Genomic DNA, 15,990 nt, shown 5'->3' with positions numbered 1-15,990 from the left:
CAATTAATAAAATAAACTATTTTGTTATTAAATTAATAAAATATTACTTAGGTTATTATATAATTCAATCATAATGGTTTTCACAGAAATTTTAACTTATAAAATTATTTTTATATTATCGGTGTAAAATCGGTGTAAAATAATATTTCTACAAACCTTTTAAAACACATATAATAATAATAATATGTAAAACGTTAGTCTTTCCGGTTTTGTATGCAATTGTATTAACAGTAGTTCATATTCATTTTAACGGTAGGTACTAACTATTGATTCTTGGTAAAATGATATTACATGCAAAATAAAAGACTATACATAGTAGTTATTTCACATTAAGTTAATTAAAGATCATGACAAATTTTAAATTATGAGAGTGACGGAACATGATCTGATCTTTATTATATTTTAATACTCATTATTTTATTATAAATTAAATTTTAAATAATAGTTAAATTAAAAGAGATAGTGAAGTAGTTTTTTGTATAAAATATATTGAAAATATTTTATCCAGCATGCATGATAATAATGATGTCTATACAAATGATCAAATATCAATTTCCTTAACTCACTCAATAAAGGGAGAGAAAAAATTGAAGGCCACGTCTTCCCTTGTCACGTCGAGTCCTAAAGCCATTTGTCAATATCTACGCCTTCCCGCCAAACACTTTTTTCTCACAATATAATGATTTAGAAATAAATTGGTTTTGTGACATGACCTCGGGAAATGGTGACAAGTAATCCCTTACTAGGGGAAATTTTAATTTTAATAACGTGGTGACCAACCACTTCAACTTTTTTTTAACTAGCAATACTATATATATTTAAATAATCTACTGTTTTAAGTAAACTTCAACCGATCGTAAGAACAAAATTCCGTGGAATCAATTATTTTGTATGTCCCTTTTTCCTGATGATCTATTTTTACAAAATAATCCGGTTCATAAAATAATTATACTTGATAAAGCTTACCGTGTTAGCAAAAAACACGTGCCGTAAAGCAACCTTTATAATATGTAGTGAATACAAACCGATAAACTTCTTCTTCCTTTTCGGTCATATACGCCTCTTAGTTGGAGCATATGGACACCACGCGTCGCCTCCGAGAATCACTGTCGCTCGCTAGTCTTCTTGCGTCGTTTTAGGTCATACCAGCATCCCGTATACACTCTAAAAATAGTATTTAGCGGCCTTCCAGGATACCGGAATCTGGTCGGCTTGAAGAATTAGCAAACCAGGTTGAGGTTCTCTTCAGGAATCCGCAGCATGTGGCCGAGCCAATTCCATCGTCGCCTCGTCACTCTCAGCGTAATGTGAGGCTGCTTGGTGCGTTGCTCTTATCTCATCGTTACTCCAAGCGATAAACTAATTTTATAAATATCTCTTTGAAACCTAAATGACTCTTTAAAAGATTTCTATTTTACTGGTTAATAAATTTAAAAAGTAAAACATAAATAATTTCGAAACACATCAGAAACATAATATAATATATTAGGAAATAAATGAAAAAAAAAATATTTTGACTGCGGGGCTCTAATCTACATTCATCGAAATCTAGCCAATGTGCTTTACCAATAATTGGTAAGCTCATTAATTTAGCTACTTGTACTCTATTTATTTACGATGAATTGAACTAATAGACATTCAACTGAAGCGCTTTTAAAATTTTGTTAATATTGGCTACTGCTATTTTGTGGTTTGAATCAAGATACCAATAATTTTTTCCGAATTTCAGTCTTTACATACTTGCTAAAAATTTACTAAACCATTTTTTTTAACAAATAATTAATAAGATTTAAGAATGTGACATTGTTTATTGAACAAACATAATTTGGAGAGAACTTCCTAGTAAATATTCGGAAGGGTATTTATAGAGACGTATAGAGTATTTACTTACCACTTATTTTTCTTTATCGCGTTTTAGTATTGGAGCATAAAACAAGCACAATGTCGTGCCATTTATCTTGATCCACCCCCACGTTTTGAGCCTTTTGTCACGAAGCGTGTACGTTTCTTTTGTAGTATCAATGTGTATAAGCGCCTCTTCATTATCATATCGACAAACAAGAATCGTATCAGCTAACAAACTTCGAGTGTTAGTAATACGGTTATACCAGTGTACCTCTAAGATTCTGCAGTGAGATGAGAAATGAGAATCTCAAAGCTCAACATCAACCCTTGAGCTTTTGTAAGACATTACGTAACACAACCATACATGAGCACAAATGTAGGTTGGTACTGTACACGTATTTAAAAAGCGATATTTGATTCTCATAGAATATAGCTTTGACCTCCATGAAATAGAGAAAGCGTGTAGTGGGTAATAATACTTTTGCAGTAGCTTCCCTACAAAGTATTTTTATAGTCTCACTGGCTTAAAAATTTCACCTGTGATACCTGTGAATAATAAAAATGCTATTATAATGTAAAGAATAGAGTCGATGCGAAACGCTGTAAGTTTTTTAGAGCAAAGCGGAAGACCGACACCGCACGGAAGGTTCCGCAGAGATGCGCTGAGCAATAACCCTTAGAACTTTGTATTCCTGCAGGATTCTATGCAACTATGATATACTGCAGCATTGGTTCTCAACCATTGATAAACATAAATATTTTATTGACAATACAATATAACATTCCGTAATAATATTATCCATTCAAGAATAATAATATCATTTTACATTGACGTTGTTGTTAATTAATAATAAAATAATGAAACTTTTCGAATGTTACAATATTTACAGTTTTTTATAATTCATTAATTTCAATCGTATTTCAGAGCGGGTTGTTTTTTGTCTCTGTGTGAATAATTAAAGTACGGCATTATGGTGCATTCTCAACTTAAGACTGTTTGAATAATATCCAAGTTTTATCTAACTTTAATTTTGACATATTTCACTTATCTGAAGTGAGCTTAGGTGATGTTGTTTTACAAATTAATATGATTTATTTATCTCAATCAATGTATGTGTATTTCCTTTTACATATAATTTTTAAATATGTATTATATGCTGTATATTATCGTATTGGTACTCGTTGCAGTGAGTTTTGTTATCTTAATTATTTTTCATGTTATATAACATTTTATACGTCCTGCACTTGGAACTTATACCTAATGTTTTATAAAAAAAAAAGAAATTACGTATTCAAAATATATTTTATACTACTCTCTAGTTTTTTTGCGTTCCACAATATTAGCAAACTTAGAACCAGAAAAATAACAATGCTTATTATTGTTGTAGGCATAGACAAGTAAAATAAAATCATAAACTCTTCCAATTCTATCCAAATTTTATTTTTCTTTCAAAATTTAAAAAATATTTTTAATTTTAGATCACTTATGGTATGAAAATATTTGAGAACAACTGGTCTACCACAACAAATTTCTATAAGGCAACGCCTCGTACTGAGTATCGTCTCGCACTACTTGGCACTTTAAAGCGTTTAGATATGCGCGTTCCGGAAGAAAAATGATACCACGGTACCCATATTATGTGACACCATGAGAAATGATCCTCCAACGTGCATTTTATAATGCTGTCAACTATTCCGACTTTCCTTACCAGTTTTCATAATTAAATCGGCATATTAATTATACGGTAGAAAATTATTCAATTCAATTCATTTATTTTACATATTGTGGACATTAAAAATTATAAGTTTAAGACGTTCACAACATGACATTTAGAAACAATGAAATATTATTAAAACAATATTAGGTACATAATAAAAGAGATAGATTCTACAATATAAATGTGTAAATACAAAAAAATATATAGGTGCAAGGAAGTACACCGGATGAGTTAAGCATTATAAGTTGACCCAAGTCATAGAAAAGTGATAAATAACTGTGCCTAACTCTCCATCTAATTTAATGTAGCAGAGATCATCAACAGCTAGAGTCAATCCACTGCTGCATGAAAGGTTCCTGTAGTTCCCTTGATTCTTCTCGGTCTCTAGATCTTTACTTTTACATACATATTCATACTTTTTATTTATAATATCGTCTATCTAATGGGTTTTAGGGCATCTCTGTAGTCGGATACTGTCCCTTGGGTACCACGGTGGCCAATTTTTACTAAGTGGACACTTGGAAGTCAGCTATTTTAAATAAAATAAATCCTTTAAAAATATGCAATCGAAACAGAATGATAAATATTTATAAAAACTTACCAAATCAACATGTCTCTCGAGTTTATCGTGACTATTTTTACACTAAAATTATAAATATTGTTTAAAAAATATTATACAGAAACAGTTTATTCATAAGTTACGTCACGAGTTAACTCGTCTATGGCCTAACGCGATATGTATGCTTTGACGAATTTACTCGGCTCTGGCAGTGAACATATTATTAAGCATAATTCTACATCACTTTTGAAGATACTCTTCAAGCGCCCAAATGCGCTTTATTTCAGCTTAGTTCTGCAACGAGTGCCAGTTCAGGCAAATTCAGTCATATAATTGTGCCCAAAGAGTACTAAAGGACCACGTCAAAACTATTAAAAGAGATAGCGAATGACAAATTTAAAACAGTGGAAATGGTTAGGGAAGGCTTTCATCCAACAGCGGATTGATCCCAGTTGATAATGATGAAACGAAATAATACTATCGATTGAACGAAATTGTTTTTAATTTTTAATTGATGTGTGTTGTAATAATCCATATTAATCAGTTGTAACAACCCAATTTTCACCTCTCGGTAGATTAAGGCTCTATTTGCAACTTTAGTATGTAGGTGCTGTGCGTACAAAATCAAGCACACTAGAGATTTGTGAGTAAAACAGCTTTACTAGCACTAAGTTTTAATAACATGACGTCATAATAAAGCATGTCTAACGTCGGATAAAGGAGGGGCGCGGGAAGCGGGGCTCTTAGCTATAAGCTTGGCTGGTACTGCCACTCTGCCAGTATTTCATATTGCATGCGGGTGCAGAGGCTCTGAGCGCGACGCGACAGCTGTTGAGAGCAACGAAACGGTATTTTCACCGTTTCACCTACTTTTGTAGGAAGGTAGAATTAATTTTATAATGAAATAAAAATACATATAATGTTTAATTTTAATAATTTTGATATTAATAGTAAAATATAATCCAAAAAAACATTTTATTTTATTTTTAAACAACCGCAGCACCCCCATATATAATATCCACGAGCCGCCACTGAATGTGACACTTCATAGCATACCAAATATGCGTCACTTGGTATGGTAACGTGTTAAGATATGCGCGTCCCGGAAGAAAAATGATAGCAGTGTAACGTCACGAGATGATATTCTGAAGTGCATTTTATATCGTTTTGTGATGCATTATTTATGGCGATATACGTGACGTCTGCTGTGACTCAGATTTTATGATTAATATTTTCATAATAACTATGAACCCGTTCAGCGTTTAGTTTACAATTTAGATAAATCATATTATTATATTATTGAATTTATTGAGTTATTTCTTAAAATAATTTGTAGTAATATATAAATAGTAAAACCGACAACTGTAGCTTACTTAATAGCGTTGTGTTACTATTAAACTGAAGATTCTAAGTTCAAACCGCATTGGCTGGATCAATTGCATAATACGCAGTTATTTATATATGAGTATAAAGGTATGATTATTTATAACGTTATTTGCTTTCATTCTTCATCTCCACCGTCTAAACTCTAAATAATGAAAGAGTCAATATTTTTAACCAATCCTCGTAAAATAGTATCTCGATTACCCACCACATTTTGGAATGTTTATATTATTATGTACATCTTGTAAAATCCATAACCATAAAGATGGTTTATATTTTATATATGGAAATTTTAATAACCTCTATTAATTTTAAATTTGTCAAGTTTCTTGTAAAAGTAGGTATGTAAAAATATGTTTTTTTCTCTTGTTTCCAGGGGTGGAGTCAGCCTAAGATGGTGTATGTGCTGGTGGCGTGTGTGCTGTTTGCGGCGGGCGGCCCCGCCGCGGCCAATCCAGAAGCGAAGCGCCTCTACGACGACCTTCTGAGCAACTACAATCGCCTTATCCGGCCGGTGGGCAACAACTCCGACCGCCTCACCGTCAAAATGGGACTCAAACTCAGCCAGCTCATCGATGTGGTCAGTACAACTTTATTACCATCTAATTTTTGAATCAATAATAATATATTCCAAGTACACCCTGTAATAAAATAAAGAGATTGTTCACATTATTTTTAAAGTTCTTAATTAAGGGCATTAATTGTAAAGTCAAACTTTTAATATATTTGATAAATATTTTTGATCATGGTTTAGTCATTTAAATCAATAATTTATATGATTTATGTGTAAAAAATGTAATTCCATAGTGTGGTTTTAGAATGAAATTATTTTTTTCCACCTTCTACAACTAAAAATATCCAGACAATGGAATTTCCATACGGTCTAGAAACACTGCATTAATGTTTGGTGAATGAATTATGATCTCTAATATCATATACATGCTAATAATTAACTTTTTCTAATATTAGTATATACAATATTATTAATGAACACGAAAACTACACATAATATTGGCCTAAACACATGATTTGTAATAAATGTACATCTTGTAAAATCCAGAACCATAAAGATGGTTTAGTACTTTTAACTCTAATTATACGGTCTTTCAAAATATATTAATTGTATATTATTTTATTCCTGAAATATTTCACGTCACCTGCTAGGGGACGTATCTCCAGTTTGAGGAACTCTGATTTAATGTCCAACTTCTTTTATCAGTACGATTATTATAATATTATTAAACTGTTAAAGTTAGTTGCAGTGTTGGTAGGAAGCATCTCTTAATCAATGTTGATATTAGGATTGTTTTAACCAATAAGTAAGGATTGTTTTAAGAACTAGAGAAAGTCTCTCATCTCACCTGATATTATGGTGATATTCTCAAAATACCACCAATCCGAATAGTCAATGCTATGCAAGCTGAATTATATGTCCGATAAGAAACTTAAATTTATAAAACTATTATCGGAATTAACTTTTTAAAATTACGTTTTTTATTTAAACAACTTTTCATAGATTAGTATTTTTGGCCTTTTTTCACATATCGCTATTTTTTTATATTTTTCTTTCTTGCATCAGTCACATCAATTTTTCAATATCCAGAATACTATGCCAATTTCTCAGGACGTTTTATGGAACATAATGTATCTTTTAATGTGTTGTTGACTGCGGTATATCATATATTTTATCAAAAAAAGACGAAACCAATGCTGATTTGTTTTAAATTATGTGAAAGTTAGGTTAGGTAAATTAGGTAGATTTTGTATAAATTTATTTTATTTCATATTACAGGAATCCTTCAACTGACATAATAATAATAATTTATAATACAACTAAGTAATTAAAATAATGTTCGATTACAAGATTTTTTCAGTTGTTCGGTAATATAATTTTTTTACTAACGTAACTATGTAACAATCCCATAATTTATATTGGTAATACAATAATAATTGTAATACTTTTCCCCTACAACGTATACATAGTAAGGATAAACCGTTGACCTTTTGCAGACGCTCCAGCAGTGAAACACAAAAATGCACTCAGTTGCACAATAATTTATTTGAAACAGTCTAGGCGGGGAGGCAACATAACTTTGATAATTTATCAAAAATTTCGAAAACGTTTGTTTTCCATTTTGCAAAAATTAAAAATACATTCATTATAAATAAAACTCATTTTTTGGGTGATTTAGACATAATTAAATAATTAATTTTAAGTATTAGTTAGTTATTGGTCATGTTTCAACTAGTTTAGTTAGATATTTCAGATTAATATGCATACATATATTAAACGATACCATTATAAATCGTTTAGTGTTTACCAAAATCCGTATTTATTATTAAGGAGCGCATTCATAGTGCTTCTATTAAAATGTAGTAGTGAAATTACGAAATATGAAATTTACAGTTTACGGAAACTTTACATCTAAAAAAACCAATGGAAAGGTAATAAATAATATAAAGATAAAAAGAACTTTTTATATACAACGTTTTTAAATTATGTTGAACCATATAAACTTGACTTGACTTGACTAGTTTAAACGATTAAAAAAAAATTTACTTGACATGTCATATTGATTTCCATAGTAACCCACGTATACATTAATAATTTAGTTGCTAGGACCCCATACCCTTAGCAACCAATAATGGTGTCGAAATAACTTTTTATACAAAACAGAATTAACTGAAAATGAATTCAATTCTACTTGAAGATGGCAAAAAGTTTCAAATGTCTAGCTAGTCGGGAAGTTAGTTAAAAATCGATTGCAAGATTTGTACCGGACAAATAAAAATACGAGCTAAGAAAAACGTTGTAATAAACCTCTTAAATAATAAATATATATTTTATTCTCAGAACTTACATTTTAAAAAAATATTATAAAAAGAGTATCAATCAAATAAACTAACCACACCTCGGATAGCATCACATAGTATGACTATTATTCTGTTATTACAAAGACATATTGTGATGCGATAGTGATGATATTTAAATAAAATCTCTGTTAATTCTACGATATTTGATACTTATATCTATATTCATAGCTTTTTCGAGCTTTACACCCGTCGTCATAACGATCCAATTATAACTACTAATCCAAACTTCAATGATACGAAAATTATGTCAGAAAGGGAAAGTATAGTCTTTTAACAAATCTGCTTTACTCATTGAACAGAACAGCGGGGTAGTGTTCATTTTTTTTTTTGATTATTTTAATTTAAATTGTCTTTTATTTTATTCTCCTATAGTAATATCATTGAGTATTTAACCGATTTTATAAGATGACTTTTAAATAGATTAACATTTACACAGTGGGTATTTATTGTATATTTTTTTTAAATAATTCTATTTTGACAAACCAAACTGAGTAACTACAAAAATGCACTCAACTGCACAGTAAATCATTTCGAAATGTCACGATAGCATAGCGCGAGAGGCGACAAAAACTTTTCAAATTTATCAAAAATTGCAATTACATTTTTTCCGGGGAGTTTGGTCTAAAATTTTCCCAACCGTTATTCAAACATTATTCAATTACATTATTTCCGAGTTTCTGTGAAGTTTCATATAAATTAACTTTTGATTATAACATAAAGTTGAATGGAGTTCTGAACAATCGTCTGTTTATTCTCTGACAGAGCAATTTTTTTATTATTACAATAAACACGAAACCTTAAAAGTTGTCTGATATAAAATATAAATTTTAAAACCCGCCTTAACTATATTTTATGATGAAATTAAATAGTTGGTAGTGCAGACCTTAATTTTTAACATGATTATTAATATAAGTCTTTTTTATATTATTACATTATTATTATTAACATCACTTGAGGTCTCTATGGATTTATAATATAAAACATATATATATATTATATATGTTCGTATTTATGTACAAATATACTAATTAGACGTTAAATAAATTCTAATTAAATGTTTGTTTTAAATAATGCTATCGATAAGTTTAATACATTTAGATTTATATATAAACTCTATAATTTTATTTAATATTTAATTAACACAAATTTAGTGAAAAAAGAAAATTCTTAAATCTATGACAGTAACGATATTTATGATATTATATTTACCAATGGTCTATATTTAAAATATATAATTATTAACAAAACTCAGATCATGTTTGAATCGATATATTCAATAAACAGTGATATCTTTCAGAATAATATAACAAAATTTACTCCTTGATTTCTTAGTTTCCATATAAAGTATATTTTTACAACGTTTTTATTAGCTCGTATTCTTATTTGTCCAGTGATTGTTTATTCAGTACAAATCTTGCAATCGATTTTTAACTAACTTCTCGACTAGCTAAATATTTTAAACTTTTAGAATATATCAAAACACGATGCCAATGCATTCTTTTAATACTTTTAGCCATCGTAGACAGTAGAACTGAATTCATTTTCAGTTAATTCTGTTTTGTATGAAAAGTTATTTTGGAAGAAATCCGTAATCCAATCCACTATTATTGTTTGCTTAGTGGGTGGTCCTAGCAACTAAATTATTAATATATACGTGCGTTATTATGGAAATCAAAATGAAATTTCAGTATTCTTTATTTTGTTTGTTTGTTTGTTTTTTTTATTTACTTAATATCAAGTACAAGTTTGAGCATATTGAGCATATTGAGTATAATAATTCAACAGAAAATTTAAAAACGTTGTATATAAAAAGTTCTTTTTATCTTGTAATTATTATCATTTTCGTTCATAAGTTCAGTAGCTGAAACTTAACTCAATAGATTTTCTCTAGAAAATCAGTAGTCATTCACCCAATACAATGGGTTCCTGCGCCGAATCAAGCACACATATCAAAATTCAACATGTATTTTTGCCTAGCAGCATGGACAAACTCACGGCTTTGGAGGTGATTACTCTACAACTCGAATATCATGGGTCTAATACAATGACATTATTAATGGACAACGCACTCAATAGAGTAGCTATCAAATAAAGTCGCGCATAGCTTCATTTGCACATGCATAGGTAGACGTCACGCAATTTCCATTATGCGATATTACGCATCGGGAATTTATAGCAATACCACCTTTATTGTAATGGCGTCAGAACAGTGTTTCTAGTAACAATGTTCATTTGAGCAAACTCGTTCGAACCGAACCATTTGGCAGACCCGATAAAAGGCATCTTGAATTTATAGCAACATCACCTTTATTTTAATAGCGTTAGAACAGATTATGCCATTCGGCAGACCCGACAAAAAAGTGAGTGTCATTTTTTTCCCCAGATGCTTCGTCTATATTAATGTCATTGGTCTAATATAATACTCTAGCATCATAGTAATACTAATACAGATATTGTGGGATATGTTACAGACTTTCACGAGGCTTAATTAAGTGCAGATTCAAATAAAGCGAGCAAACAAACAACACAAAATAATTACATAGCCAATAGTATTTAAATTTGTGAGCCATGGATCAAAATGTCATTAATTCTTTTCTGCTGCGACAGCTTTTGTATATCTATAGTACATATATACAAATATTCTATTTCAAATTATGAAGACGATTTTTTTTAAATCATCATAATCATCAGCCTATCCACTGCTGAAAGAATGCCTCTGTGAGTTGATAATGTTATTCCTCTCGATAGTCTCATAACTGTTTCGTTAATCTAGATGTAAATTTACTTTTTAGACGTTTTCTGAAAAGTAGTTTTCAATAATTGACAATATCAATTTATTTAAGTGTTTGTGATTGAATACAATAAAAACTCTAATTAAATACAGATTTCCTGATATTTCTGTATTCTAAAATAAATAAACTCTAGTATGTATAGCTTTGTAATAAATTATTGTTAATCACGTAGTATAATAAAATACTTTGTATCGTTATTTATTGTTTCTGTACGTAATTACCTCATTTTTCCACTATATAATATCTTGCCCATAATGCATAGTTAAAATAATAATAAATTCGTTAAAAATGGCGCAATGCTCTCTGCACTGTCAACAAACTTTGGTCATAAAGCTCTGTATTCTAGCTTTTAAATACAGGGCGGTTACTCGCAAACTTTCTTATTATGCTTTCTCCTATTAAAAGTTCATTACATACTACAATATTACAATATACAGCTACCGCATAATGTGAAACCTAATTGGTTAAGTTAGGACATTAACTCAAGGAGTTGTTCCAGCTATGAATATTGACAATATTAATAACAAGGCACAGAATGATGAATGCAAATAAAAAGCACATTATATAACGTATCTATAATATCTATTATGTTAGTCTGTTACTAATAATATAATATTTTAATTTTTATTAAAATCGGCTTTGAATAAGAGACTTTTCTACTAATATATAGGAGCGCACACAGTAAAATTGTTCGGTGGGGCTGACTCGGCTTACTACTTATAGCTTCTCATCATTTCAACCGCATAATATTCGTACTTTTCCAAATACATTCTCTATACCCAGACACTCCGCACTTTATCATAGTGTCGCCCCATGCTGTTTTTCAAACATTGGAATCCCCAGATAGTTTCATGATTTTTTTTTTCACGGGTATTCCAGTAGCGGCAAGTCTTGCATGTTGTAGAACACCGAAATGAGTCTGCCAACCCATTCACACGTGAACATGATGAAGAATAAAAAGATGTTATATTCTATTTACCACATAATTTGTAGTATTTTCCGTTTTTTTGGAGTGTTCCAGACCCATAACCTCCACCCCATTATATGCGCGCTTGCTGAGATATTATCGGCAGGGTCGAATATGACATCGCCTAAAATAAAATTACCGTATAATTTTTTTTTCTATCCCTATGAGAGAAATTGTTTCACTTCGTTTACAAACTGTTTGTTGTAAAACCAAATTACTAATCTTTACGGTTTTCTGGTATATTACAGAAAATGTCCGCTTACTCGGCGGCTATCTGAACGTAAACCGGGAGTATTTACGAGGAGGTTTCTGGTTTCGCAGACTAATAAATTCACATTTCTTTCCAGTCGAAAGCATAGTAGTTGGGCGTGGTGGACCCTAGCTTATATTGCTTATATAAATGCTGCCATACATAGTTATACTGAACTCACTGCGACTGTTTGCTCAAAATCTGCAAGGAAATAAGACCCATATTTCACGTTTATTTTCGTATTACAGTTGCAGCATTTGAGTTACCGGCGCTTAGGTACTCGATGCTACTATATTTTACTAACAGATAATATTTGTTTTGTTAAGATTCTGAAAAAGACACGAATACTTAACTAGTTATTCTAAACGTTAATTCGATATAAATCGTCACTGTACAGGCCAATTGCCGTAACCCTCACTTTTCACCAAAGTGACATTTTGATGGTACTGGACTTATTGCATACTCTTACATGAACTGACTAAGTATCATCAATCCCAAAAAAATATTTCATATCAAAATAATTCAAAACAATTTATAAGCCATTTGTAACTTGACAAAAAATATTCTAGCCAAATGCTGTAACCCTCTCTAAAAACGTAACCCACAGGGTAGGTACCGAGTAAGCCACTCAATTTGTAATAAAACAATAAATAAATCTAATATATAAAAATCAATATTTGTTTGTTTGTTCGTATTTTATGCGCTGCCATACCGTTCATCCAGTTGCGATAACACTTTGTCAACTTATTGCTTGCACTTGCGCAAAGAGTATAGGCTATATCTTATATATAAAAAAGAGTGTCTGTCTGTCTGTCTGTCCCGTATGCGTTCCTATACCATTCATTCGATTGCGATGAAATTTTGGTAAGTGGTTGTATGCACACCCGTGAAGGTTTTTGAATTAGAAGAATCATCATCTTCGTCTTCTTCTTCTTCTTCATTATATCTTCTTTTATTCGTATGACTCCTATACCATTCATCAGATTGCGATGAAACCTTCGTCAGTTTTTGTGGTAACACCCGCAAAGGTTTCTGAATTAGTACAACCATCTTCTTCTTCTTCTATTCTATATTCTTCTATTTGTATGCGTTCCTATTCCATTCATCCGATTTCAATAAAACTTTCGTCAGTAATTGTGCCAACACCCGCGAAGGTTTCTGAATTAGTACAACCATCTTCTTTTTCTATTCTGTCTTTTTCTATTCGTATGCGTTCCTATACCATTCATCCGATTGCGATGAAAATTTGACCAGTTGTTGTGCGCACGCCCCCTAAGGTTTCAAGGTTTCTGAATTAGTACAACTATCTTCTTCTTCTCAGCATGCGGGTACACAAAGCGCCTAACGTCAGCGGACAGCAGAGCCAGTCCAAAAAACAAACATTTTCTCTCTTAACTTTCTTCTTTAAGCACTACGGTGCATGATTGCAGCATCAGTCTTGTGCGGCTCCGTCTCGAGACAAAATGAGCACTTAAAATCACTTCTTTTACACACGTTTAAAGCGTCATAGAAAGCGGCCGTGCATATCCACGGTTGTGCATATATGACGGGTGGTGGTGGGCACTTTAACGTATCTTCTTCTTCTTCTATTCGTATGTGTTCCTATACTATTCATCCGATTTCGATCAAACTTTTGTCAGTTGTTGTGCGCACACCTGCAAAGGTTTCTAAATTAGTATTATATAAAATACAAAGTTTGTTGTTTGTTTGTTACATCCAATTTTGATTTTTTTTACTACATATTAATAAAATTAATAACGTTTGCATATTTTGGATTCGATTTTAATTAAATGTTTTTTTGTTTGACCTTTACTCTTATTAGAATTATTTTCATATTGCCATATTGTATTACACAGATATTTTAATATTAAAAAAATAATTACTTCCTATTATTTTTTAAATATCTAAGACAAATATAACCGCGAAGCGACCCTGTGCAAAACCGGGTACTTCATTTAGTATTATATAAAATAATAAGAAAATCCAATGCCCACAGTTTTTTCACTACTTGAACAATTAGATATTTGAGGGTTACGACAATTGGCTTGTACAGTGACGAATTTAAAAAAAAAAAAAAAGTCGCATATCCAATTCTCTGAAATATGTAAGTAACACTTTTCAACATTACTGCAGAACAATTTGATAAAATAATATTATTAATTTTGCTATACAACTTTCATGAAAAATGGTTTTTACCTCATAAGACAATAACTTCTGCTTACACATTTTTACGTAGTATGTGATAGATGTCAACAAAATTAATGAAATTAAAATGGGACGGATATATTAGTATGTGGCTAAATAACAAGGCAATTGACGAATACAGTGATACTTAGGATGCACTAAACTGACTAAACGACCCTCTTAATCGATAAACAATCATCGTCAAATTTACAGTGAAGAACTACGAACCGATTGAAAGTACATAAGAAAGGCCTTTATCCAACATTGGGTCAACTCCAGCTGATGATGACGGTGAATTAATCTATATAACATACCGATAGTTAAAAATGACACCTTCTACGGTTGAAACCGATATAAATCGTTATTACATTATCTGAATTTGGTAGGTACTGTAAAATAATATCCTAATTTGTTTTATATAGCTATAACGTGTCTGCTTATAAAGATGTGAATCTTCGGTTCCAATACCGCGTCTGGTGAATTTACATTTTATTTTTGCAATAGGTATGTGTTTCGGTTATATGTAAATTGTACGTAAAACATTTCACCGCGGCACAGTTCGCTGTGAGCTTTCTTATCGGAAAGAGATGACGGTATACTATACGGTCTCTAATGTTATTTGATTCAATATGAACATTAATTCAATTTTCATAGCTGATCGCAAAACTCATGAATTCAAGAATGAAAACCTAACCTAACAAATAATCCAGTATATCGATTATTTTCAAAATTTGTTTGCTACTGGCTTTCTGTAAAGTGTAAACCGATAAAACCCGTGTTTTATTTAGACATGAATTTTATGTCAGTACTATACGACTCAAAGATGTTGGACGGTCTTTAATATACGGCCATATATTTCCGATACAACATATTATTACGTTGAAGTGTGATACGGCAAACTGCATACGTACAAGTTTCTAGATACGATGTGTTTCGACCTAGAGCATGGAAAACTGTTTAGTTGCTCATCGCTTTCCATCGGGATTAGCATTTGTAGTTGTTTGATATTTTTGGAATGCTGTCCAACTACTAAGTTTATTTGAATATGAATACAAATTTGAATAATAAACACAGAACTGTTTTAATGGTTGTTTATTGTTTCATATCTATTTTAATATTACATGATAATATGACTTTATTATTTTAATAGTTTAATGTATATTGCGGAAAATGTAGTACGCGAGGAAGGATTATTCAAATGAGAGATTATTTGAATGAAAGTTTTTATATCGACTAATTACTATATAACACACCTACAGTGGCCGAGCGGCTTAAGCGTTGGAATATCACGCCATGAGTCCCAGGTTCAAATCCTGGGTCTGGCAAGTACACAATATATTGTTTTTCAATTTGTGTATGGGTATGGACCTAATAGGTTAAGCAAGTGGCTGTCATCCATTTCTCGTAAAAAACAAAAT

General features: G+C 31.0%; 1 protein-coding gene across 1 annotated transcript in view; it reads left to right on the top strand.

The window, feature by feature from the left end:
- Positions 1-15,990, top strand: part of nAChRalpha1 (nicotinic acetylcholine receptor alpha1) — a 416,158-nt gene that overhangs the window by 302,031 nt on the left and 98,137 nt on the right. The window contains exon 2 of the mRNA XM_085945958.1: positions 5,882-6,085. Within this exon, the coding sequence (XP_085802084.1) occupies positions 5,900-6,085 (186 nt within the window). The 5' untranslated portion in view covers positions 5,882-5,899. The remainder of the gene's footprint in view (positions 1-5,881; positions 6,086-15,990) is intronic.

Source organism: Rhyacophila brunnea, unplaced genomic scaffold (assembly GCF_057557595.1).
Source record: "Rhyacophila brunnea isolate RB1 unplaced genomic scaffold, BYU_Rbru_1.0 scaffold_19, whole genome shotgun sequence".
NCBI lineage: Eukaryota > Metazoa > Arthropoda > Insecta > Trichoptera > Rhyacophilidae > Rhyacophila > Rhyacophila brunnea.
This window is presented reverse-complemented; position numbering and strand designations above follow the sequence as displayed.